A 21439-nucleotide genomic window follows, 5' to 3' on the forward strand; every position below is an offset into this window, starting at 1 on the left:
GAGGCTGGAGGTGTATCATAACACTGTTTGAGGAGATCCATTACAGGCCAACTAATCGACACACTGGGTGATTATTATTATTGTTATTATTATTAATGACAAAACATATAAAAAATATACATACTGCAGGTGTGAATAGTCAAAGTGATGAAAGTATTTGTTAATTTTATTTTATTTTACCATGCTGATATATTTAATGCTTCTACAGGTCTTTTTGACAGTTAAAGTGAAGAAATGTTAGGCTTCCTGCTTTTAACCACAGAATTCAGCAGTGAAAACCACAGCACTGTGTTTGTACTGCAGTCAGTGAGAGAGCACACAGGTGTTAGTGTGAGGGGAGGTTTGACAAAGGGTACACATCCACGTCAGCAGTTCTGAACTCATTTACTCATAACTTTTTGGTTGTTATACTGGTTCTACACTGTAAGTTTTTTTTTTTTTTTTTTTTTTTAGAAAAACAGAAAAGGTGCTGGTAATTTTCTGCCAGGAAAGTATCTGTTATTTTTACAGAAAATTCCTTCATATTAACACAATATATTGTGCCCTGTCTTAACTGATTTTCTTAGAGTGTATGCTTTATTTTTATGCTTTATTTTCATTGATGCAAACTCCATTGAGGCTCCAGAGGAGCATGATGTCATCACTGATATACTCGATTGTGAGAATTTTCCATACTAAAATTATTACTTCAACATAAATCAATAGGTTAGCAGATATCACTTAGTGCTTGTTTGGAGACAGTGATGTTATCTCTGTATTTTGACACAGATCGAACGAATGAGACCTATGATGACGCCATAACCATGAGAGAAGGTGATTTTTTACAGTCTACTTTTTCATAATATGCATCTGCTGTACATCTTTAGAGGACACACTGAAGAATTATGATGTTATCTCTTGTGAATGAAATGTTGGAGCTGTAAGGGAGTCTGAGGGGGTTTTCAATCAGACGTGTCTTATTATGTTCAATTATGTCAACCAGTTTCATCTAAAACAAATCCTTTGTTTATCTTACTTATTTTCATTTACTGTCAGCTCAAGTAGTCACCAGCTGGTGCATGTCTAGACTATAAATTCTGATTATATTGCAAAATTTACAGAGATTATTATTTTTTTAATTGACAGAGAACTGGGAAGAGGAGCCAAATGAACAGGGGGAGAGTGTGTGAACTGCCTACAATTACAGCTATTAATATTAAAAAAAGAAATACAGATTAATATTGCCTAAACCTTTCATTCAACCAGGAGAAATGCAGAGGACTCTTTGTCTCCTTATTCTGATTTCATGTCTCATTACTTTAATAGAGATAGTTTATCAAATATTATTATAGTAATTGTCGTATTTCGAGCACCTTCCAGTGGCGAGGGGTTCGGTTCATTCCTCCCGGAAGCCGCTTTCCACAGGTGCTGAATTGTTCCAGTCGCTGTCCATGGTACTGGAGGAGTGTCCCTCTGCAGTTGACGTGAAAACAAGTGACCAATCAGACGAACCAAAAATACCAGAGAATATATTTAACATTGTAGTATAAACCCTTACTTCACATCCAATACATAACTAACTGCCATCATTAAAATGGTTTGTCTCCCGACAAAAAAAAAAAAAAAAAAAAAAAAAAATATATATATATATATAAAATCATAACGATGGGCTATTGCTTAAACCTTAAAGAAGTAGTAGGCTATATGATTGCATAATGTAGACTTTGTCTAGCCAACTGTTACGGCTAGAACTTTATTAAATATTGTTTTTCGCAAATATGAAAAGTAAGAGCTTTAACTCTGTATTGAGTTTGTAATGTGTAATTAATACCTCTGATCATGTTCTGTCATTTGTAATTAATTTCAGTAAAGTAAATGGTAAAGTGTGCTAATTACAGTATATACACATCTACACGTGTGTCTTGAGGTCTATGCATAATTTCCTGAGGAAAGTGCGACCCCCTTCAATAAAAAAAATTAAAAACATCTCAAATAAAGAGCATGCCCATCATCATCATCTTCTTTTATCTTCTGGAAATATAGTACAACGATATTGCAGTGCTTAATGTATTCCTTCAGTTGAAATATTTAAAATGTAATGATAATTGATTAAAAACTTTTTTGTGTGTGTCCATGATTGAGTTTCCATTATCATTTTTCATATAATGATGATAACATATTTCCCTGCAAGTTTCACAAATTGACTCGATTATCTTAAGTATCCTAGCATTTGCAGGGGACAAAACCCCTGAATCTGAAGTAGGAATATCATACTAGCAATATATATGCGTCAAACTCTCAATAGAATTTATGTGAACTAAAAAAAAAAAAAAAGTTAATGTTAAGATGTATAAGTATTATGCTCTCATTTGTATTAATTTGTATTATTTTATATTTGTATTTTATTTTGTTTTTCGCTATGGGACAGGTAATCCAATCCAATGTCATGTGACCTAATCAATGTCTGAATGATTGCACGTGCTTATTCTGTTTAATAAAAATGTGCCAGTCAGAGCGACTGGATGTTGGGAAAGAGTACACAGTCGTTTGTCTGTTATTTGCGCGTACCCAGTTTATTAACGAGTGTATTGTTTTGATGAAAATGATTGCGGTCCCTTTAATTGCTAGTACCCATGTGATGTGATGTGACGTATGTGATTGGTTGAGTTAAGTTTGCAGACTGGGACGACGGAAAGCTGTAGCTGTTTAGCGAAATAAAAATATTTGTGCGATTTATAACATGTATGCTCATTACAAGAAAATGTAAGTTATATTCTGTCTAAACACAAAACATTTTTAAGAGTTGATGATATGACCTATTACCACACTGTTGTTGTTCTTTTTTTTTTTTAACTAATCTACTCAATAGATTAAACGAGAACGAGGGAAGTACTAAGATTTGAGAGTTTGTTTATCATGCTAAATTATGTTTGTGTTTTGGGACTAGAGTTGTGAACACTATTGTTATAATTGCCTTTGTTGCTCTGTTTCAGCGCAAATACTGCTCCAGATATGAATATACAGTAAGGTTCTTACAGGTTTGAGAACTCTTTATTTATTTATTTTTAAATCATTACTGTCATAGATCTGTTAAAGCAGTTTTGATGCTTGATGCTTCACTATGATTTCAGTTTCAAGCTGTTTAAACCAACTGCAACATTAGAGTTTATATAGCCTTAGTATATTATATAGCCATAGTTTGTATAGAAAGACAAAATATCCACGGTGGTAGTCTGTATAATGACAGTTCGGACTCATCCAGCACGTACCACTTGTGTAATTTCAGTCATATTTTACGATCTTTTACTGCCATCGTGTGGATACAAATGAATTGCCGCAATTTAAATTTCTAAAACAGGTTCGTAAGCTACTGTAGCCTATATGATTAAAGCCAATCATTGTGAACGCTTGCAGATCAGATGCGAGAGAGTAGAGATGGGTGGGGCTGGGCTGGGAATGAAGCCATTTTATTGGTTGATGCCTGACCAATAAAATTGGATGGTTTCTTGAGATGAATGTTATGAATTTTGTATGAATGTTAAACGTTCAACATAACCTATATAATAATAATAATTAATAAATAAATAAAAATAGGCCTATTTATATATTTTTTAAATTTTGGAACTACAAAACACTGCAGAAGCTCACCTCCCCTGATGGGAAACCGCGTGGTGGGTCAGGATACAGCGGACGATTCACTGTCCTCCCTGCTCCCGCATCGGACTACACACATGCTGAAATGTAACGGTTATACAGTAATGCCCATTCTATGTAATTCCTTTTCATCAACAAATGGTCTGCATCAATACTTCTTATGCCAAAAAATAAAAAATAAATAAATAAATAAATGTAAAACTGATTTAGGGCTAAATTCTTCAGTGAATCAACGTCTTTGTATTTTTATTAACAATAATAATATTACAATGTGAAATACTAAGATTATTAAATGTGGTGGCACTGCTTAATGCTTTCACTAAAAACTGTTTGCCTAGTCACCCCAACATCCTCATGTGGGCAAGAACAGCATCTCAATGCTGAACCACCAACTCCCTTGACTGTGCCAGGATCAGCCAGTCGTCTATGTAGTTTAATACGCGAATGCCCGGGAGTCGCAACGGAGCCAGAGCTGCATCCACGCATTTGGTGAAGCTAGGCCAAACGGAAGAACCCGATATTGGCGCACTTCGCCCCCGAAAGCGAACCTCAGGAACTTCCTGTGTTGTGGAAGGATGGAAATATGATAATATGCGTCCTTTAGATCTATTGTGACAAACCAGCCCTCAGACCTGATTTGTGACACGATCTGCCTCAATGTGAGCATTTTGAACTTGAGCTTCTTGAGAGAGCGTTTTAGCTGTCTTAGATCTAAAATGGGATGTAGCCCTCCATCCTTCTTTGGAACTATGAAATACCGGCTGTAAAAGCCCGACTCCCTGCTGGGAGGAGGAACCTGTTCTATAGCCTCCTTTTGCAGAAGAACCTATGGCCTCTGGTGTCACCTTAGCAACCAACTCGGTGCCCTGAAGCGGCAAACCGGCAGGAAACAACCGAACTGGATCCTCTGAGACCAGAGGGAGCGAATGTCCTAGTGCCGCTATGTTTCCGGTCGGACACTGAGATATATGTTCGCTGAGGATCGCTGCGCCCTGAAGCACACAAGGTTGCAGGGTTGGCAGAATGGCCCCCAGAGGGCACCGAGATGAGATGGGCACCGTATAATGAGGTGTGGTCTGACTCAACCCGGAGGGGACTTTGCATGGTGGGTAAACACGCTACTGCACGGAGAGATAGATCTGTAGCCCTTCTGAGCTCAACAAATGCCTCGCGACTAACTTCCTCGCCCTCATCAACATCCTTCAGCAGGTCAGCTTGATATGCTTGCAGTATTGACATAGCTTCGGGGTTTTCAGGGACGATGCTGACTTGGGCGAGAGATAGCTTGCAAGCGTCTCTTCTACCTGAGGCATAGCCCCATAACCGTGTACTACTAACTCCTCAAATGCCTAGGTGTGAGGTAGCGAATCCTCAACATCACCAGGATCAATACTAACAACATCCAACTCCTCAGAGCTGGATAATTGTTGTACCGGTGCATCAACAGGGAGAGAAGAAACCACAGAGCGTTCTTCCAACCCTTGTGATGCACTGGACTGAGCAGGTGAAGGTAGAGATAGGGCAGGGCCCGTCTCAAACCCCTCTGCAATGTCCATCTGTGAACCCCACGACAAGAGCCTTTGCTGTGCCTCAGCAGTAGTGGGACCCGAAACGCAGGGAGCACGAGCCGAAACACTCTCCTCAGTAAACGGTGGGAGCGGAGCATCTTCAACGACAACTGCTCACAGTGTTCACAACCAGCCCCCTCGAGGAATGCCTGAGCATGCTCCGCTCCCAAACAAACAACACAAAGCTCATGTGTATCCCACCTGTAATTAAAAAAAGGGCAGGGATGAACAAATAGTACACACAGTTTCACAGAGAGCGCTTGCTGAAAACACAGGAAGTGGTTTTAGGTGTGTTTTATAGTTTCCTGGTCATGATGTCACCTGCCTATGACGTTCCGTCACGCCATTGGACTGATTTCACATGTGCTTCACAACATAATCACACAGAGGCATTCCCACAGCATTTGATGCAGCACGAGTTCTTTTTTACAGTCTGTGAAGCAGTGGCATAGCCACGGGGGGGCCTGAGGGGGCCTAGGCCCCCTCATTAATATGTAGGCCCCCCCAGATTTCTGATCGATTTGTTATTCTCACGTTGATTTGTTACACTGACGCATGCTGCGCGGTAAAATGCAACAGCTGTTTTTAGACTTATTGGTTTGATTATTTCACGTGTTGCGCGTAGCCTCTGCTGTTATTATCTTTGCGTGTGAGAGTTTATTATGCGGCTTATGGTTGCGCCACTGAATGTTAATGTTGCTGCTTCTGTCTTGGCAACCACTCTTAGCGACGTAAACAGATTTTGTTCATTGAAGCTTACTCCATTATGTAGAAGAGTATTGTGGGAGATTATTACCTGCATTCAGATTTATAATTTTCCTCCAGGTCAATCCTATGTTCATCATAAAAAATCTGTTTGAATGTCAGCTGTGATCTTGTTCTTTTAACATTTAATGGGTTCCCTTCATAGCAGTGGCATAGCCAGAATTTTATTTTTGGGGGGGCCCATCTAAAAATAAGGGGGCCTCTATATAAAATATATATATAGGTGCTGGTCATATAATTAGAATATCATCAAAAAGTTGATTTATTTCACTAATTCCATTCAAAAAGTGAAACTTGTATATTATATTCACTCATTACAAACAGACTGATATATTTCAAATGTTTATTTCTTTTAATTTTGATGATTATAACTGACAACTAAGGAAAATCCCAAATTCAGTATCTCAGAAAATTAGAATATTACTTTAGACCAATACAAAGAAAGGATTTTTAGAAATCTTGGCCAACTGAAAAGTATGAATATGAAAAGTATGAGCATGTACAGCACTCAATACTTAGTTGGGGCTCCTTTTGCCTGAATTACTGCAGCAATGCGGCGTGGCATGGAGTCGATCAGTCTGTGGCACTGCTCAGGTGTTATAAGAGCCCAGGTTGCTCTGATAGTGGCCTTCAGCTCTTCTGCATTGTTGGATCTGGCATATCGCATCTTCCTCTTCACAATACCCCATAGATTTTCTATGGGGTTAAGGTCAGGCGAGTTTGCTGGCCAATTAAGAACAGGGATACCATGGTCCTTAAACCAGGTACTGGTAGCTTTGGCACTGTGTGCAGGTGCCAAGTCCTGTTGGAAAATGAAATCTGCATCTCCACAAAGTTGGTCAGCAGCAGGAAGCATGAAGTGCTCTAAAACTTCCTGGTATACGGCTGCGTTGACCTTGGACCTCAGAAAACACAGTGGACCAACACCAGCAGATGACATAGCACCCCAAACCATCACTGACTGTGGAAACTTTACACTGGACCTCAAGCAACGTGGATTGTGTACCTCTCCTCTCTTCCTCCAGACTCTGGGACCCTGATTTCCAAAGGAAATGCAAAATTTACTTCTTTTTTTTTTTTTTACATCTTTTCCTTCCCTTTGCCTCTCTATTAATGTGCTTGGACACAGAGCTCTGTGAACAGCCAGCCTCTTTTGCAATGACCTTTTGTGTCTTGCCCTCCTTGTGCAAGGTGTCAATGGTCGTCTTTTGGACAACTGTCAAGTCAGCAGTCTTCCCCATGATTGTGTAGCCTACAGAACTAGACTGAGAGACCATTTAAAGGCCTTTGCAGGTGTTTTGAGTTAATTAGCTGATTAGAGTGTGGCACCAGGTGTCTTCAATATTGAACCTTTTCACAATATTCTAATTTTCTGAGATACTGAATTTGGGATTTTCCTTAGTTGTCAGTTATAATCATCAAAATTAAAAGAAATAAACATTTGAAATATATCAGTCTGTGTGTAATGAATGAATATAATATACAAGTTTCACTTTTTGAATGGAATTAGTGAAATAAATCAACTTTTTGATGATATTCTAATTATATTCTAATTTTCAAAGAAAATGCTCTTTTCTGACACTCTTTTGTGTAATAATGTTTAGGCCTGTGCAATTGGAGAAAATGACAAGCACTGTATACTTCTGAATATATTACAGTAATTAAAATGAATATTTAAAAAAGTACAATCTTTAAAAGAGTACATTTGATTTATGTACTAATATTTCTAAACATGAACTCAAAGCGTGAAATATTAAGTCATGAAGCAGTCGGTTATCAGTGCTTGTATTTTTATATCTGCAGGTGCTGTGCTTTGATGCTGTAAATAAACTTGATTCCTGTCCCTGAAATCAGTTTCCTGTATGTATGACTTTGTCTCCCCTCTATCTTGTATGTTTCTCCCTGGTTAAGTGTCTCTAAGGTAGAGGAGGAGTCCTGTTCATCAGTGTTGACGTGCTTTTAATAAATATGGTGAGAATCATAAATTCATCTTCTGATTTGTCACTGAAGCTTTTTGATGATTTCCTTTCTTCTGTCTAATAAGGTAAAAGTGACTTTGATTGGCTTGTTGTTTGGTGGTTGTGCAGCCTTCTGTCTCTGTCTTTCTTGAATCTTTCACTTCTGAGTTGATCAAACAGAGTATGATCAGTGAATATGGAGAGCTATCTAACACTCATTTTTTTGTCTTCTGTGATCAGACTCGCCACTGCTGGTACGTACACACTCAGGATCATTATGTGTGAGTTAATGTTATAGTGATTGACTCTGTGTTACTGTTATGAAATGGCCATAATATAATTTAGAGTTCAATTTGTGTACATGTAATGTTTGCATTAATATAAAAGTAAATTTCCTTCTCTCTTGGTCATTTTCTCTAATTTTAATCCTAAAATTTCATTGACTCAATGGCTGTTGATGTCCGTTGTCTCACACAAATTTTATACACATTTCTATATCTTGTCTACAGGAAACGTGAGGCTGGTGGGTGGCAAAAGTCGCTGTGCTGGTAGAGTGGAGGTTTATTATAGTGGAAAATGGGGAACAGTGTGTCATGATTTTTGGGATTTAAAAAACACTGCAGTGGTGTGTAGAGAGCTGGGTTGTGGCGATACTTCACATACAATGCGTGCTGCTCCGTTTGGACCTGGAGCAGGAAAAATCTGGCTGGATGATGTGAGATGTAGTGGATCAGAGTCCTCAATATTTAAATGCTTAAGAAGAAAAATTGGTGAACATAATTGTAGACATACTAAAGATGTTGGAGTTATCTGCTCAGGTAGGTTCATTTTTCTGTCTACATTTCATTTTCAAATGTATTTGATGTATTTATTCTATCAGTGTACTAGAGTAGAATTTAAAATTAATGTTCAAAGTTCATAGATGGTGCAGACCAACAAGTGTTTTAACACAGTTTAACCAATAAGAACTGAGCTATGGGCTCAGTGTTATATAAATCATGACCACTATCTATTCTCTGACAGTAGAAGCTGTCAGTCTGTGCAAAAAAGAAAAAGGAAAAAAAGGATCTATGTGGTATTAACAAAATTTGAAGTGAAAAAAATGTGGTTTATGATTTGAATTTTGATCAGGTTAATGCATGTTTAATGACAGTACATGTTTGACCTGAATCAGCGGACTCAAATCCTCTTTAATTTCATATATAACTTTTACCTATATGTTAAAAATAAACCCTACAAAATAAATTCATATACAAAATTAAAGCTGATGTTCTCTTAGTTACAGCACACCAAACCCAGGGCCAGACAACCTGTGACAGTCAATAGGGGTGTAACAATACAATGATGTCATGATTCAATTTGAAACACAATACTGATCTTATGATATTAAACAAAGACAAAATGGAGTTAAAATCGTTTTTAAATGATCACTCCTGAGACTCAATGGTAAAAAAACAGTAGCCTACTATTGGTTAAAATGCTACATTTGGTATTAAATCAGGAATGGACTTGAACAGGCTTGTACTTGGTCCTTCTCCCCTATTCACAGGGCAATGGTGACACCAGAATAATACTAGAAATATTGACTCATGGGCAGCGCGCCGACATGTAGCGCCAATGCGCTTCGGGCGACTCGAGTTCGAATCCCGTCTCGTGGTCCTTTCCCGATTCCGTCCCACTCTCTCTCTCCTACTTCGCTTCCTGTCTGATCACTGTCCTATCATAATAAAGGCAAAAACACCAAAAATAAATCTCTAAAGAAAAAAAAGAAATATTCAGGATTATTCATATCTAAAAATACAGAATTAAGTAAGGCACACATGCATGTACTCTGTTACTGACTGCATATGAAATTGTAAATATTAAATATTGCATTTTATTAATGTATTTTATTTAAATTTATTATTAATAATTAATAAACATAGGAGGTCACACATTTGAGCTTCCGGGTTTACCATATTTGACGACAAATTAAGTATATCTAAACTTTAATTTTGCGTGAACTACTGTATATACAATACATATTGTCGCTATGCATAATACATATTGTTTCATTTTTGTATTACTATACATTGTGGAAATATATTGTTACATCCCGCCCTAATAGTCACCTAAGGTGCCAAATAGAGTAGGACGAGCACCGACCACAACTGTTACTCTAGACTGTAACAACGGCACAGTTTGACCTTGAAATTACTCTTAGTTTAGAATAAGTTGTAGATTTCAAAATGGCTTTAATTTGCAGCCAATTTTATTTTCAGTTTAAAAAGATCTCTTACAAACATTAAAGCAAAACACTCCATGGTTTCCCCTTTATTATATAAACATAATCATATTTGTGACATTTTTATCATAATCATTTCAGGCATCAGGCTGGTTGGAGGTTCTCGCTGTTCTGGAAGACTAGAGGTTCCTCATGGGAACACATGGATGTCAGTGTGTGCTGCTGCCTTTGACCAGCAGGATGCAGAGGTTGTGTGTAGAGAGCTGGGCTGTGGGGCTCCTGTACAGGTGCTGGGAGAAGATGCTTTTGGAAAAGGAGATGCTCAGATGTGGACACAAGAGATTCAGTGCAGAGGAGATGAGTATCAGTTTGCTCTCTGTCCAATGTCACCTTCACACAATTGTTCCTATGACAACGATGTGAGCGTTGTATGTGCTGGTAAGTGAACGACATGTGAACTATACAAGTACTGACATAAAATCATTCAATGATATTGTACAACTATTATTTTTCTTTTTTCTCTATCTTTCCTGTGCCCTTTTTACCTTTAGAAACAGTGCGATTAGTAGGTGGTAAGAGTTCCTGTGCTGGTAGAGTGGAGGTTCTTCATGATGGTCGGTGGGGAACAGTGCGTGATAATGGCTGGGATATAACTGATGCTGCAGTGGTGTGTAGAGAGCTGGGATGTGGAGAGGCTTTAAGTGCACCAAAGAGAGCTCACTTTGGAGAAGGATCAGGAAAAATCTGGATTTCTGATGTACAGTGTACTGGATCAGAGTCTACATTGATGAACTGTGGATTCTTTGGATGGGGAGTAAAAGCTAATCATACTGAAGATGCTGGAGTCATCTGCTCTGGTAAGCTCATCTACACTTATTTCATAATTATTAATCTTTTCTACCACAGAATTCCAGGATGAAAACAATTTTTCTCTCCACATTCATTGTTAAGTCAGGTGGTTGTTTAGTTGCCTGTGTGGGGTGAAGTAATGTATCGCGTGACATGCTGAATTACTGGATGGAATGTAAAAAAGCAACAGGATTGTTTTGTTCCAGACAAATAATTTTGCGAACGAAACACATTAATAGGTTGAGCATTTTGTAGACTACATGCATTTTAATAACAATTTGGATGCATTTAGTCTACAATAATTTTTTTTTCTTTTTTTTTCTTGTTATTAAATAAAAATGCATTCAACCTTATGTGCACAAAATGCAAGGAGCTTGTGTGAATTTTATGCATGAAACAAACTGCTGACAATTGACAAAATGTAACTGGTCAGAAACTCGTAACTAATAAACTGTTTAGATTTATAAAGTAATAGGGCAAGAAGCAAAGCAAATATCATTAAAATTGTCCCTTATTTACTCAAGGTGTCAGGCTGGTTGGAGGTTCCCGCTGTTCTGGCAGAGTAGAAGTGCCTCATGATCGGTCATGGGTTTCAGTGTGTGCTGCTGCCTTTGACCAGCAGGATGCAGAGGTTGTGTGTCGACAGCTGGACTGTGGGGCTCCTGTACAGGTGCTGGGAGAAGATGCTTTTGGAAAAGGAGACGCTCAGATGTGGACACAAGAGATTCAGTGCAGAGGAGATGAATCTTATATATCTTTGTGTCCAGCATCATCGATCAAATACAACTGTACACATGAGAATGACATTGGACTGTTATGTTCTGGTAATGGAGCAAGAGTTTTTAACTTATCAAGATAATCACAATCACAATGTTTTTTTTTTTAAACATTTCATTTACATGTTTTGTACTGTTTAACTAAACTCTCTGTTCTTTGTCCAGATTACACTGATCTCAGACTGGTCAATGGTCCTGACATCTGTTCTGGTCGAGTTGAGCGTCAGTACTTCAGTAAATGGGGCACAGTGTGTGATGCATGCTGGGATATGAGAGCTGCCAGTGTCCTCTGTAGACAGCTGAATTGTGGGATTGCTGTGTCTGTTGTGGGATTAGACTGGTTTGGAGAGGGAAGTGATGAAATCTGGGCTGATGTGTTTGATTGTGACGGGAATGAAACAAAACTCTCAGAATGTTCCATCTCTTCATGGAGTCGAGCTGAATGTTCTCATAGACGAGATGTTGGAGTCATCTGCTCTAGTGAGTTCATATTACTGGAAGATTCACTGATATTATGCTGCTGAAAGATTAAAATAAGTATAAATACAATATTTCATCTCACTATACATGTGTAATTTCACAACATGTGTAATTTCATTTTAAACTGAAAGAAAAAATGCATCGCTTTTTTTTTTTTTTTTTTTTTTTTAATGTACGTATTATTGATTTTAATACGGAAGAGGATTAGGGCCAAGCAATAATAATAAAAAATAGAACAATGTAGTGTTTCGGGAAAAAAACTTGTTAAATTCGAAATAAAATGTTGATAATAAAATCATTAAATTTCGAGAAAAAAGTGTAAATAAAATGTTGAGAAGAAGCTGATTAATTTAAGAATAAAGTCGTTATGTTTCGAGAAAGTCGAAATAAAGTGTCGAGAATAAACACGCATTCGAGGTACTTTTGCGTCCATTCGTTTTTTAACCACGTCAAGAAAAACAAAAAACGAACGGTTGTTGTATTTTTTTTTTTTTTTTAAATGCTATGGTGAATACCAACATTTAAATTAAAACCGAATACACATTTCATGTGCACAAAATAAATATTGACTTTTTCAGATTTTTGTTTATTAGCCTACGTTTTGCATCTTTATATTAATTCAAATTAAAAAAGGACAGATTAAAGTCGAAGAAATGTCAATTTACAGTTTTCTGTTGTAAAATTGTTGTTTCTCCCACACTTTCGAGAGCCATGTCTCTGAAACATGATAATACTTGACTTGATTTTCAACCCATTCTCACTCACGAGGGGTCCGATACTGCCGCATGTCCAAGAGAATGCTATACTGGCGGCAAACGCGTCCAGCGAAACGGGACATGAGCGCTTAACATGAAAAATAAGCGCTTAATGTACTAGTGATATTGGAGGAGCAAATTCACTACACACCTTATAAGCAGCCCACTATGAACACAATTAATAACACGTTAAGCATTTTCCTAGAAAATAAAATACAGTTATGAAGAAAACGCTTAATGCGTCAGTGATATTAAATGACCAATAAAGATATGCAGACGAGCAGGTCAGGCCGAATATGAAGGCAACGCGCTTTCAGCGTTCAGTGTTTCCCACTTATAGAAAACCGTTAGAAACGCTTAACATAAAAATATTGTCCTTCCACTTTGTTTACGTTATCGTTGTCTTAGCCTTAAATGCTGTTGATGACAAGAAAATGTGCAAGAAAATAGTTTCTCCCTAGTAGGATTAAGCCACGTAAAGCGTTAATGTCTCAGCGACGCGGCCGTAACGCGTTGCTTTCAATGAGAATTGAGAAACATTTCATGTCAAACCTCCACTGAGGCAAAGGGTATGGGAATTTTGTCTTCATGAAAATTACATATCGGGGTATAATTTTGTCATCACATATGTTGATATATTTTCAATTTGAACAGTATAGCATATGCCAGGCTATAGCCTATAAAGTGACTCCTAATCCTAAACAATTTCTCAATATGAAACAATATAAAACACCTAACAGCCAGACGAAAAAGTCACAGTAGTTTAGAAGTCGTTTTGGCCTTTATTCATATAAAACAGAGTAAAAAGCAAAATGACGGGATTGAGACCACAAGCAGGAACTCGATAATGTGTTGGAGCGCTAAACAAGAGGCTATAAGGTTTAGAAATGTCGTGTTTAGGTTAAAATATAAAAATAATAATAGTAGTAATTTAACGAATGAAAATTAATCAATGTCATTTATGCAGGCTCTTGAAGCGAGTCATTCTATTGACGCTCAGAGGAAAAGGCGCTATGTGTATGACGCAAAACACTGGAAATTAAATTTAGCATTTTTACATTAAAAAAAGGTGTATATGATTTAACAAAATAATAATCTTGCATAAGGAAAATTAGCTTGTATCTGCTAATTCTATTCATCAGTGTTAAAATAAAAAACAAAGAAACCGCATTTTCCATATTTCATTTCTGGTTTTAAAAAGGAAAAAGGAATGGACGCAAAAATACACGGACCATTCGATCAGTGTCGTGTTCATAGCCTACTGATAACATGACAGAGTTTGATCACTTAGTCAATATAGCCTATTCTAGGCTTTCTTTCAATAACAAAGATATATCAGCTTTAGCTATTTATAACCGAATAATAAGTATGCCTAGCATACGAACTTTAAAGAGAACAATTTCACAATTCTCGATTCCAACTTTTTTATGGGTATTTGTCCCTTCAAGCGCAAGAAATCATGTGCGCGCTATGGATGAAGCTCCATGCTTCACACCAGACGCGTCGCGTTCTCAAAGCGGCAGTGCAAAACAATGAATGTAATCACCATACAGGCAAATAGTTCACTTCAAGAATGAAAAAAGTGGCGTTGTGTTTTACTGTAAATGTGCAAACGGAAACAGAAATGACATCTCTACATAAACACAGACTTTATTAAATACAATAAAAAATATTGAAAAATGCCTATACACATTCTTCCAGCCTGTGGTGAAGTCTTATCTGCACGAATGCTTTATTAATAAGCTGTGTACAGAAAATTTGATCTTTCATTATTAGCCTACTGTTAAGCCACGTTAAGCTTTTTCGTTATAATGGAGGAGAACGCTTAATGTGTAATTAAAATTTATATTCTGCTCTCATCTGCTTATCTGCATATAGTATTATTTGTATAGTGTTTACTGAGTTTGGTCTTTTAATACCACTGTCTACATTAAGCCGCGTTAAGCGTTTTTCACGTTAAGCGTTTTAGAATGTGCCGTTTATTTATTTATTTATTTATTTATTTATTTATTTATTTATGTATTTTTGCGAGTAAGCTACATCTTCTAAAAAGACCCAGCCGCTTGCAAATATATATTATTTGGTTATAATAATTAGGCTAGCTAAAGCTGATAGTAAGCTATTTCTTATTAAAAGAAAGCCTAAAGCTTAAGTGATCCAGCTGTCATGTCATCAGTATGCAATGACCATAACACTGATCTAATGTTTATTCTCGACATTTTATTTCAACTTTTTTCACGAAATTTAATGTTTTTTTTTCCTCGAAACGCAACGACTTTCTCAATTTAATGAGTTTATTCTCGACGTTTTATTTAGACTTTTTTTCTCGAAGTTTAACGATTTTTTTTTTCTCGAAACGACTCTGATCTCGAAATTTAATGATTTTATTCTCAACATTGTATTGCGACTTTTTTCTCGAAATTTAACAAATTTATTCTCGCATTGTGACTTTAATCTCGAGATGTTTTTTTTTTTTTTTTTAAATTGCTTGGCCCTATCCTCTTCCGTAATTTAAAGTATATTGACAAACTTTAAATATTTTAGTAAAACATCAGATATTCTCTCCAGATTCCTCTCTGGCTGTTCATGATGGTCTGGTGCGGTTGTCTGGAGAGAGACAGTGTGAGGGGGAGGTGGAAGTTTCCATCCATCAGGTCTGGAGGAGAGTTCTGCTGGACTCCTGGAGCCTCACTGAATCCTCTGTGGTCTGCAGACAGCTGGGCTGTGGCTCTGTGCTGAACTTCTCCGGCTCCTCTTCATCCAGTCCTGAACACAGTCATGAGTGTGTGACGGGCTTCCAGTGCTCTGGGAGTGAAGCTCATCTGGGGAACTTTTATAAATTAGTTAATTTTTATGTCATTTGTTGATCAGAGGGAGTTCAGGAGGAGTATGATGATGTGATGAGTGTCACTGAAGATATGAGAAACCTGTCAGGTAAGTTATTGTAACATTTTTGCTCTCTATATTCTACACTCTTTTTTAAAAAATATTTCTCATATTTTTCCACGTTTATAACTCAATTTTAAATATTCATGACTTAATTTTTTTTTTTTTTTTTTTAAGATTTTAAATAATTTAATGTTTTGTTTTTAAAAAAAAACAGATTATGATGATGTGGGGGAGGACTCAGTAAAAGAGGGAGGGGCTGAATGATTGAATGACCACACCCACTGCCTCGGTTCAACACATTTGAACATTCAAGAGTCAAGAGTGATAATTCTGTGTGAAATCTCAGGTTTTATGTTATTTGAAATCTTTCTGTAATGAAACTTAGCTAAATGTTTTTTGTGACATTTTTGTTGTATTGTTTTTTGGCCTATTGTTTTTAAATAAATAATATATAAATATATAAATAAATAAATAAATAAATAATAAAAAAAAAAAAAAAAAAAATATATATATATATATATATATATATATAAATGAATGAATGAATGAAAGAAGTTTTTCAGGTGGCTCCATAACTATAGTCTTATGCCACAACATTGATGCAGTGAGATTATTGACAGCCAGAGTGCTCCCTCTATAGGACAGTTGTGGTAATAGCCATTCCCATTTAGCAGACACCTTCTCCAGCAGACTCTCACAATTTTTTTTTTTTTTTTATATTTGGTCATTCCCTGAAAATACTCCTAATGTTTTCAATCCACCCTGTCTCCACCATAACCCACCCAGGAGTTACCTTCCCACCCTCCAATAATAAAACCTTTGCTTTTTGACCAATTAACTCTAACAGAAAAGGCTTTTTCATATATTCCAATAGTTTGATTTAAGGTTGTAATATCCTCTTGACTTGTAATAAAACAGTTATGTTGTCTGCATATGCTGATAAAAATAATTAAAAATTATCATTTGAATGAATTACAATTCCTTTAAGATTCCTCCTCAATCTGCACAACAAAGGTTCAATAACCAAACTATTGCCTGCAAAGTGGACGTCCTTGCATAATGCCTCTCGACACAGGTATTGGTTAAATTAATCAACCACCTGCTTTGACCATAACAGAAACATTACAATATAATATGTAAGATATAAATCTGTCACAAAACCCAAAATACCTTCACACATTAAAAAGAGATTCATGATTAACTTGATCAAGTGCTTTTTCCTGATCAGTGACAGAACTCCAAAATTAACATGATAAAACTGATTAATATTAATTATATCCTGTAATAAAAAAGATTGTCCATTTATACAATATGTTTGATTATTATGAACATTAATGAAAAGTCTAACAGTGTTTTGATAAACATTTTGGAAAATATTTTATAGTCAGATACTGGTCTCCAGTTTTTGTCCCCTTTTTTTGGAAGCAGAGACAAGACTGCTCGACTACAACTTATAGGAAGAGTTTTGCTTCTAATGCAGTCTAACAACACTTCATAAAATTTGTCCTATTATATCCGAGAATTGTTGATAAAAGTCTACAGGTAATAAATCAATTCCAGGAGAAGCCAATATGTAACTGATGCATTGCTTCACTTGAATCATGATTAATTAAACGAGCCAACAGATCTGTTGCAATAATAAACAAAAGAGGGGAGAGGGGGCACCCCTGTCTTACACCACGGCCAATCATAAACCTTTTAGATGTACCAAACGGAAGAGATATTGAACTGTTTATATCCTTGTAAATCATCTTTATAATATTTACAAATCTGTCTCCGAAACCAAAAGACTGGAGAGCATGAAATAAAAAGGAGTGCTCTAACATATCAAAAGCTTTTTTGAAGTCTAAAAATAAATAAACCATCATCTTCTATCCAGTCACTATATTCCAACAAATCCATAATGAATCTTATTATTATGAATAGAGCGACCCGCCAAGAAACCTGATTGAGATTCATTAATAACCTCAGTTATACCTTTTTAAAGTCTGTTTGGCAAAAATGTGTGCAAAAATTTTATAATCAGTATTTAACAAGGTTATCGGACGCAGATTATCTATATATCTAGAGTCTTTATCGGGTTTAGTAACATAATCAGCTCTTGTCTCTGTGTAGAGCTTAATCTGCCTTCTTCAATAGATTGTAGAAAAGCTTTAAACAATAATTCTTTTAAATCCTTCCAAAAAAACTATAAAAGTTTGAAGTTAGCCCATCAGGACCAGGTGATTTATTTAATTTGAGGTTTTTCACAGCTAAATCTAATTCCTCTATCTGCAAATTTTCATCACACAGTTTTTTAAATTCACTATCAATATGAGGAATAAACTGTTTTATTCTTTCAAAAAACAAATTACAGTCTGCTTGAGAAAAATTGGACGAATACAGATCCTTATAAAACTTAAAGATTTCATTACTTATTAATCTAGAAGTTTCTGCATCGTCAATTATCAATGATAATATAGCATTTTTGGCTTGCCTTCTTTTTTCAAGTCTGTAGAAATATGTAGTACTCTTCTCTCCCTCTTCAATCCACCTCGCTCTTGACCTAATATACGCTCCTTCTGCCTTTCTAATATATATATTATCCAATTTAGTTTGTAGTATTAAAATTTGATTTTTTTCCCTCTTCACTTAAAACCTCTTTACTACAATGTTTATTTATTTGATGAATAAGAGTACATTCATCCTGCCTTTAAAAAAAAAAAAAACTCAATATAGATGCAGGTTTGTTCCTCGTAGTAGTAAAATATATTTTCAGCATAAAAAAAAGTTTCAACAATAAATAGAAAAAAAAACAAAAAAAACACGTGTTGCAAGAATCGAGAATGCGCAGCGTCTGTCACCATAGAAACATCACGTTCTGACTGCTAGCTGAACAAGCTCCTCCTCCTCTGTGACCGCGCACTCTGCTCGCGCGCTCTAACCAGAGTAACGGTCGCTCTCAAACTCACTCATGTACTGGATTTAATTACACACGTTTATACCAACTTTTGTTGGTATAACAAAAGAGTAAAATGTTTTATTGTTGTATTTTAATTATAACAATTTCTCTCTAGGCTGTGAGAATTTAGTTTGCATGTAAGTTTAGTTTGAGACTTCAGTATTTCATCGTGTATTCAGTTTAGTGTCACAAATTACACAGAGCTCTGGCATTCAGCTCTTATTTATTGTTAAACATTGAGGAGGTAAATAATAGCAGGATGTGTCAACCTTTATCTGTCTGTCAATCATGTAAAAAAAAAAAAAAATTTTAAATAAAAATATTAAATACTTGATTTAATGCAGATTTACTGTTTAATGAAGGCTTTTGTATTAAGATAAAAGAGTTCATTCAGAAAATTACAAAGGATGCAACATTTTCCTCTCATGTAAATAGATGGGAATACCTTAAATTTAAAATGATTTAAAATAATTAACTTTCCATTAATTATAGTAAAGTATTAGCAAAGGTTAATGAAATACTAAATGTTTCCATTTTTCTTCTAATAGAATGAAGCCTCAAACTCACATGAAAAGGCCAAATATTCAAGATTACAGGGCAAATTTAAAGTTTGTCAGTAAAAAACCTGATATTAAAATCACTCTTGCTAAAGATTTCATTCTGTCCCTCTGTGCATAGACTATAGTCTGTTACAACAGCAGATAAAGTGTAAAATTAATGTGCAGGAAAATGAGCTCTACATGAAACAAGTTACTTATAAATGTTGCTATAAGAGAAGAAAAATCATTGATTTCTGTCCTGAAACATGTTCACAGCTCCTTCATGCTCAACACAGGGACAGAACCTTGTAGTCTTCAATAAGAGGTGTTTTGCTGCCATCTGCTGGACAAATACAGCATTGCAGCATTAAACATGTTTATTGCTGTTATTTATTATTCTCCAAGGTTTACTTATTTATGTAGATAATATTTAATTTATTTAATAAAAAACACATCTGAATTGCTTAGCAAAAATATAGTTTATACTATGGTGTAATCAAATGTTATTTTTAGAATAAAAGAGCAAACCAGTAAAATCCATGTATAGTAATATGCATAATTTATCCAGAAACAGTAAGATTAAAATGTTATATTTTTTAAAAATAATTCATGAAAAAAGTTGTACTACTAAGTTTTCTACTAAGTTACAAGTGTTTGAAGTGATCAGACTTACAGAAACCAGTCATCAGTGTTGTATGTTGTGTGTGCAGATCCAGGCTTTGATGCTGAATATAACCTGCAGTGTTTCTCTATCAATCTCTTTAAGTTTAGTGTGACTTTATCTCCACGCTGACATATGACTGACACGAGTCTGTCCTCAGTGAAGTGTCTCTTCACGCTGGAGGAGGAGTCCCGCTCATCAGCGCTCACACTTTATTGATATATATGGAGAAAATAAAAATGCTGCTTTCTGATTTGTCAGTGATTGTGTTTGATGATTTCCTCTGTTGTGTCTAATAAGGTAACAGTGAGTGTCATTGGCAGCTGTGAGAGTCTCTCTCTCTTTAGGGGACTGACAGGAGCCAGTTTCTTCAGTGTGTTTGAGGGAGCAGAAGGAGAAACTTGTGCTGCATCTGAGTTGATGAATTAGTGTGTGTCGAGCAGAAGGAGAAGATGGAGAGTTGTCTGATGCTGATGTTTCTGTGTTTTATGATAAAACTCACCACCTCTGGTAAGTACACACTCAGAGTCAAGAGGTAATCTATTTGTTTAAATGGGCTGAAAAAAAAAGTTAACATTTAACATTACACTTTACTACATACTATGTTTGGTGTATTTAATTGTCTCCCTCTCTCTCTTGTGTAGACAGTGTGAATGTGAGGTTAGTGAATGGCAATAATCGCTGTGCTGGTCGAGTGGAGGTTCTTCATGATGGTCAGTGGGGAACAGTGTGTCAGTATTACTGGGATATTGCTGATGCTGCAGTGGTGTGTAGAGAGCTGGACTGTGGGACGGCTGTAGAAGCAACATATAATGCTCACTTTGGACAAGGATCAGGACCAATTTCAATGTCTGATGTATTCTGTAGTGGATCAGAGACTGCACTGAAAGACTGCAGATCAGACAGCCAATATGCACAGTACTGTAATCATGATCAAGATGCCGGTGTCGTGTGTTCAGGTAAGCTGCCTCTCAGATTTTTTATCACATCACTCTTTCATAATTCTCACTCAAGCAATATAATGTTTCTGTATGCTGGTGAGGACAAACTGCATCAGTGTCAATCTTATGAAGCAGGCAATCTGTTTAATTATTTTGTTTGTGATATTATATTTGTCCCCATTCCTTATTTTCTTATAATAAACTATGATGCAGTGAATCCCCATTGAATATGTAATGTCTTCTTTATTATTCACAGTCTGATTTGACAATCTTATTTATGTTGTTTATATAATGAAGAATATAAAATTACAGATGAAAGATAAAATTTCAGATACAATTAGCGCAGATTAAATGAACAAATTAAATACAGAATGTCAAACTTTAATGGAAGTTTTCTCTTGTGCTTCAAGTCAATAGAGATGTTTAATTTATTTGTCCTTATTGCAAAGACTCAAAGCAA

The 21439-nt window shown here is 36.0% G+C and overlaps 1 protein-coding gene across 1 annotated transcript in view; it reads left to right on the forward strand.

Annotated features, from left to right (window-relative positions):
• The first annotated feature begins 8460 nt into the window (after positions 1–8460).
• The window catches only part of LOC127511418 (scavenger receptor cysteine-rich type 1 protein M130-like), a 28651-nt gene continuing 15672 nt past the window's right edge, over positions 8461–21439 (forward strand). Inside the window, exons 1-6 of the mRNA XM_051892227.1 lie at positions 8461–8742; positions 10290–10586; positions 10700–11005; positions 11522–11810; positions 11955–12253; positions 15577–15819. Coding sequence (XP_051748187.1) covers positions 8589–8742; positions 10290–10586; positions 10700–11005; positions 11522–11810; positions 11955–12253; positions 15577–15819 — 1588 coding nt within the window. The 5' untranslated portion in view covers positions 8461–8588. The remainder of the gene's footprint in view (positions 8743–10289; positions 10587–10699; positions 11006–11521; positions 11811–11954; positions 12254–15576; positions 15820–21439) is intronic.

The sequence above is a fragment of the Ctenopharyngodon idella genome, chromosome 4 (assembly GCF_019924925.1).
Source record: "Ctenopharyngodon idella isolate HZGC_01 chromosome 4, HZGC01, whole genome shotgun sequence".
NCBI lineage: Eukaryota > Metazoa > Chordata > Actinopteri > Cypriniformes > Xenocyprididae > Ctenopharyngodon > Ctenopharyngodon idella.